General features: G+C 38.4%; 1 protein-coding gene across 1 annotated transcript; it reads right to left on the reverse strand.

Annotated features, from left to right (window-relative positions):
- Positions 1–6,051: 6,051 nt before the first annotated feature.
- On the reverse strand, positions 6,052–6,606 carry LOC130868121 (activated RNA polymerase II transcriptional coactivator p15-like). Its single transcript, XM_057760367.1, has one exon. The coding sequence runs from the start codon at positions 6,570–6,572 to the stop codon at positions 6,189–6,191; it is 384 nt and encodes a 127-aa protein (XP_057616350.1). The 5' UTR covers positions 6,573–6,606; the 3' UTR covers positions 6,052–6,188.
- Between the last annotated feature and the right edge of the window lie 248 nt (positions 6,607–6,854).

The raw sequence follows: 6,854 nt of genomic DNA on the forward strand, positions 1-6,854 counted from the left end.
TGAGGAGGAAGGAAGACTTGATTGGGGGAGGGGGAGGGAATGGGAGGTGGTGGCGGGGAAGAGGCAGAAATCTTTAATAATTAAATTAATTAATTAATAAAAAAAATAAAATAAAAAAAAAAAAGCAAAACATAGACAGAAGGACTTCCCATACCATTTCTCCTTTTCTGTTTAAATAAAAAGGAAAATTTTAACTTTAACATAGTAAAATTACATATAACAAAACAGTTATCAGGCAAGAATTACAGTTACAATATTTATATCTACTTTATCTTTTATCATAACTAAGGAAAACTATAATTATAACTATTCTTCAACTCCATCAAAGACTCCAGAAGAATATAATATTACCTAACTAAACAGGAAGTGCATTGTAAGCAACTTCCAAAACTTTAGAATTGACAGAGACATCTCGCTGCCTGGACAGTCACCCAAAGTTCTGTAATGTTGTGAGTACCCATCTTCAGCCTACCGGCCCATACTTTCATGAAGTAGAAACCCAAAAGGACTGTCTCACCTTCTTTAGGCAGCTTAAAAAGTCATTTTTCTGTGGGTCCTGCAAGTCCAGTTCATACAGTATAATATCAAGCAGTCCAGACAAGAGCAATTTCTTGCCCAAATGGCTAGCAAACTCCATAAAAAATTTCTTCAATGTCCATATTCTTTTTTAAATAGTTGGTGCTGCCAGGAGCAGATGTGTTTCATTGTTATGAACAGTCCTAAGTTCTTAAAACATTTTAAGTGCTGTATTCCATAGGTCTTTGAAAAGTTTGGAGATTATCTCTCTACCTTAAATATATCACTATATATCTATAAAAACTAACTAACATGACTACAAGCTTGACTATTATAGATGACTATCTATTAACCGGCATTTCTTAATTATGCATTGCATTTTTAAATGAGCTGCACAAACACAATACCTTAATCAAGAACAGAAATATATATATAAGATTGACCTAAAATTTGTATCAATAGACCAAGATCCATACTAACGTAAATTATTCATATCTATATCATATTCCCCTTTAAATGTAAACAAACATTTATAAACAATCACTTAGGGAATTTGGGCATTTTTGTCTAGTTTACTTTCTGCTGATTAGGGGTGCTGTTAATCAGTTCTATCATGGGATATCCTGTGTGGTAGGTCCATCTCAGCCAGCAGTCCCAGAGCTGTCATGGATGTTGAACCTTTTGGGTCATGGTTACAGGAGGCCTTGTTTGATCAAACCACATTAGTCTGGAAGGAATTCACAGGTTTTCATCCTCTGTGGAAGCAAATATAGAACCTCTTTTCCAAAGTTACATATACTTAGATCCAAATTTTGAAGTCAAGATACCTTTTAAGTATATATGTTAGTTTACCTTAGCAGTCCATATAATGAAATGTTTCCCTGTATTTAGCTCCCTCACAGTCAAAAAATTCAAAGCAAACACAATAGTATACATAATGCAGACTCTCTGTTTATATTCCATCTTTATGTGGCTTATTTTTCTTTACTCCTTTTAATTTATGACTGTACTCTGTCTCTTTAAAGACTTTACCTTTTTTTGTACTAGGAGCTGTGGGCTGCTTTCCTGCCACCTGGCTCCTGGCCACCTGGCTAGCTTATGCCCCAAAATAATTACACGGAAACTGTATTCTTTTAAGCACTGCTTGGCCCATTTCTATTAATATGTATAGCACCATGAGGTGGTGACTTATCTTGCCTAACCCATATTTAGTAATCTGTGTAGCACCAGTCTTACCGGGAAAGATTCAGCATGTCTGACCTGGTGGTTTGTTTCATCACGTCTGCCCTGGAGAGGAACGGCATGGTGTCTGCCTTACTTCCTCTTCCTCCCAGCATTCTGTTCTGTTTACTCCACCCACCTATGTTTTAACCTGGCCAAGCAGTTTCTTTATTAATTAACCAATGACCTTCCTCCATCATTTCCCCTTTTTCTGTTTAAACAAAAATAAGGAAGGCTTTAACTTTAACATAGTAAAATTACATATAACAAAACAGTTATCAAGCAAGAATTACAGTTACAATATTTACATCTATTTTATCTTCATCATAACTAAGGAAAACTATAACTATAACTAACTATCTATTCTTCAACTCCATCAAAGACTCGAGAAAGATACAATATTACCCAAGCAAACAAGAAATAAGCAACTTCCAAACTCTAGAAATAACAGAGACATCTCACTGCCTGGACAGTCACCCAAAGTTCCTCTGTATGGTTGGGGCATCCATCTTCGGCCTACAGGCCCATAGTATCCAGAGAAATTTTCATGAAGCAAGAAATTTCAAAGACAGTTCAGTCACTATCTGCTGTGTCCTGCAGAATGTCTCACAGACTCTTTCATGAATCAGGAACCCCGAAAGATCATCTCACCCTTAGACAAGTTCAGCAGTCCTCTCTCTGCAGGTTCTCTGTGTCCAGGTTATGCAATAGTCCAGGCAAGAGCAGTTTCTTGTCCAAATGGCTAACCAACTCCCTAAGGAGCCTCTTCAATGCCCATCTTCCTCTTGAAGTAGATTGCTGCTACCAGGAGCAGAAATGTCTCATTGTCATGAAAAGTCCTAAGTTATTAAAACATTTAAAATGCCATATTCTACAGTCTTTGAAAGATATGAATAATGACTATCTAACTGAAATATATCTCTATATATCTAGAAAATTTAACAGGACTACAAATTTGACTATTATAGATGATTATCCATTAACAACCTATATATATTACATTTTTAAATGAACTACACAATCACAATACCTTAATCAAGATTAGAAATATGCATATACATATAACAAAACTGACGTTAAAATCCATACCAATGCAAATTATTCATATCTATATCATATCCCCCTTTAAATGTAAAAGAACATTTATAAACAATATTTGGGAATATGGACATAGTTATTTCTCTCCAAACTGCTTCCTGCTGTATAGGGGTGCTGTTAATGACGTCTTTTAGGGTATAACCTGTGTGCTAGATTCATCTCAGTCAGCAGTCGAGTGAAGTAATTTTTTGAAGGTGTTCACAGCAACCCTTCAGGAGGGTGTGGTCTATCATACCATACTGGGATAGAAGCAATCCACAGGGTCTCATCCTCTGTGAAAACAAAAGAAGAAACTCCTTTCCAAAGCATCATGTCCTTAGATCAAAATTTTAAAGTCAAGGTATTTTCAAAATATCTATGTTGGATTAGTTCAGCAGCATTTATAAACAAATATCTTTTAGCAGCTGTTGGTCTTTCCTCAGCATTCAAACAATTCAAAGAGAGCATAATAGTGTACAGTATCAAGATTCTCTATGTATTTTCCATCTTTGTGCAGCTTTATTTTAACCTCTATTTCATTTATTTTTACTTTTATTTTATATTCTCTGTATATCTTTGTCCTGGAATAACTCTGTAGACCCGGCTGTCCTTGAACTCTCAGAGATCCATCTGTCTCTGCCTCCCAGGCATTGGGATTAAAGGTGTATACTACCACACCTTAAAGTCACAGAGGTCAATCGACCTCTACCTCCCAAGTGTTGGAATTAAAGGTGTGTACTACCACAACCAACTACCCTCTTTCTTTTTTTTCACTCTAAGAACTTTAACTTTTAGCCTACATATATTATTAACACACTGTAAATCATTTAGATGTTTTCTTTGTTTTTGAATCTCTCTTTACTGTATCTCTCTCTCTTTTTCTGATGACATGACCCTTTAAATTACTGAGCAATATGGGTAGGATTAAAGCCATGGCTTTGCCGGCTAGATCCAGCCCATTCCTTAGCTTTCCAGCCTCATGGCAGAGGTACTGCTGGAGCCATTTTTATCACCACAACTCTTTGGCGTTTCAAGGTCCCTGCCAGCAAGCAAGCTGCAACAGTGTTAAGCAACACTCAAAAGCTCTGTAGTCAGGACCGCCTGCTTGAAAGAGTCAGAGTTTGCCCAGGCAGGATGGCCCAGAACACCAGCATTTTAAAAAAGCACAACTTTTTTCCTGCTATGGTTGAAAACAAACAAGCATTCAGTCAGCTTTTATCAACACCATTTAAGTGTTTCGTGGTAGGACCTCTTAAGAGCTGCAGGGTTTTTCAGCTAAAGCTGAGTCAGGAAACCTCTCTTAGATGAGAGTGCTTGCTTGCCTCTAGCAAACAGAACAGACCTGAGAAATTGCTGCTACCAAGAAAACATGGTTTACTCTATTCTTTCCCAAGCTTTCTCAGACTTTCTGTGGATTCAGTTTTCCATGTCTGGGTGCCATTCTGTAGAAAGGAGCTACGGGCTGTGTTCCTGCCACGCTGCCCTGGCCGCCTGGCTAGCTTATGCCCCAAAATAATTATAAGGAAACTGTATTCTTTTAAACACTGCTTGACCCATTTCTATTAAAGTGTGTAGCATCACGAGGTGGTGACTTATCTTGCCTAACCCATATTTAGTAATCTGTGTAGCACCAGTCTTACCAGGAAAGATTCAGCATGTCTGACCTGGCGGCTTGCTTCATAGCGTCTGCCCTAGAGAGGAGTGGCATGGTGTCTGCCTCACTTCCTCTTCCTCCCAGCATTCTATTCTGTTTACTCCACCCACCTATGTTCTAACCTATCAGGCCAAACAGTTTCTTTATTAATTAATCAATAACCTTCCTCCATCATTTTTTAAACCATTTACTTCTTTTAATAACTATCTATATTCTTTTTCTTTTCTCCCCCAAGCCTACATATATTTATCCAACACTATGAACCCATAAAGAGGTCTTTTTTATCTGAATCTGTCTTTACTGTGTATCTGTAATTATTTTCTGACCAGACATGCCTTTTTTTAATGCTAAGTGGGTATGGCTAAGACCAACTCTGCCCAGTCCAACATGGGAAAGGCATGCTCACTGCATCTAAGAGCCATTCTCTCCACCCCAGATCCAGGGTTGGGTCACAGCAGGTCTGTGATGCCATTAAGCAAATTGTAGCACTCTGCTCACAAACCCCATTTAAATGCTCCATAGCCAGACCTTCCAAAAGAGTCAGAGTTGTTCATGTAGCTAGCATGAACTAGAAAGCCTACTTAGAGGAGTTGTGCAGTTTTTGCTGCTACTGCTGAGTCAGGAAGCCTAGCAAACAGAGCCCACCGAGAAAATGCTGCTACCAAAAAAACTATGCTTAACTCTGTTCTTTTGTGTCTAGAATTCCTTTTGAAGCTTTCTCAGGTTTTACATGAATACAGTTGACCATGTTGGTGTGCCATTCTTAAGGAGTGGGATGTGGGGAAGAAGGTGAGGGCCAGGAGAAGGGGACAGAGGGGAACTGGGTTGGTATGTAAAATGAAAGGAAATTTAAGTTAAAAAAATGAAGTTGGAATGGATCCCAGGATGGAATGTAATGTTCTTAAATGAGAACGTGACAATATACCACAATGAAAGACAGAACTCCAAAACTACCTTCAGGAAAGGAAGAAAAAAGCTTCTTCAAAAAAGGTAGGCCCACGCAGCCTTAGGGAGGAGACTGGCAGTCATCTTCAGGACATGCCCACAGAAGCCTCAAAACCTCCAGTGAATGGGTCAGGAATTCCATTTTGTCACTCTGTGTGACTCAGAGGGCAAGAGCCAGATGCATCTTGAGAAATACCTTGCTATTTAAAACTGAGCACAACTGGGAGCAAACAGAAGACAAGGAACATGAACATCCACCACATAATTTCATCTGTGAGGAACAGCTTTGAGAGGTAGTTGGTGAAAGTAGGAGAGCAAGACACTGAAAGCTAAAAATCTGCTGGTAACAAGAGGCTTACCTCAGACAGTGAAGTAGATAGGGAATGATAAACCTATCTCTCCATTTCTAGCTACCAAGAGCAGATCTCAAGAACCTGATCTAAGAACCCTATAGTTTAATAATCCTGAGCCTGAGGTCAGTGTGTAGATCAGCCTACAGAGCCACCTAATTGTTCCTCATTTCTTTTTTTGTAATAATCTGGCTTTATTTTACACTAGGTAGGGGGCCACAAAGCAATACTCTTTAATAAAGTTGACATTTAGCTTCACTCAGAACATTTTAATAATGCACATTTTTTTAAAAAGTATTCACCTTACAAATTGTTCTGCAATCCAAATATACAACAGCTTGGAAAACAACATTTAGAAAGCAAAAGCCAATGTAAAAAGACAGATTGAAACAACTACAACAGTACAGTTTGATATGGCTCAGATTTTACAGCTTTCTTACTGCATCATCTATGTCAGAAATATGTTCCTTCAGCTGGCTCCATTGCTCCATGTTTAAAGAAATACCTTTTCTCCCTGGTTTCATTTCACCTTCTGAGTCCATACAATATTCTCTAATATCAACTAGAATTTTTCCTTTAAAGTCCCAAACACTGGCGTATCTCATCTTCCCAATCTGTAACATGTTATCATCTCTGCTGCTGCTACTCTGCTTGGAAGATGCCAGCGCTCTAGAAGTCTCACCAGGCTTTTGCTTCTTCACAGGCTTTTCTGGAACCACTTGCTTTTTCCTCTTTAACTTTTTTTCAACCTCGCTGTCAGAATCACTGCCTGAAGAGCTTGAAGAAACAAGTTCCTTTGATTTAGGCATTGCTCCGCTCCTGCCATCCAACAGCCTCTAGCTCGCTCCCCTGCTCGCTCCGGACTTCCTCATTTCTTTAGAGTCTGGAAAATCTTGAGTTCTTGCAGTCTATTTGATAGCCCAGGTATATCCTTAAATATAGTTATTAATACACTGAAATTATTAAAAATAAAAAGACATTATTTTAGCTAGGGTTTCTATTGATGTGATAAAACACCAGAAGAAAAACAACTTGGAAAGGAATGGTTTTATTCCAGCTTACACTTCCAGGTAACAGTTCATCACTGAGGG

This window comes from Chionomys nivalis, chromosome X, assembly GCF_950005125.1.
Source record: "Chionomys nivalis chromosome X, mChiNiv1.1, whole genome shotgun sequence".
NCBI classification, from domain to species: domain Eukaryota; kingdom Metazoa; phylum Chordata; class Mammalia; order Rodentia; family Cricetidae; genus Chionomys; species Chionomys nivalis.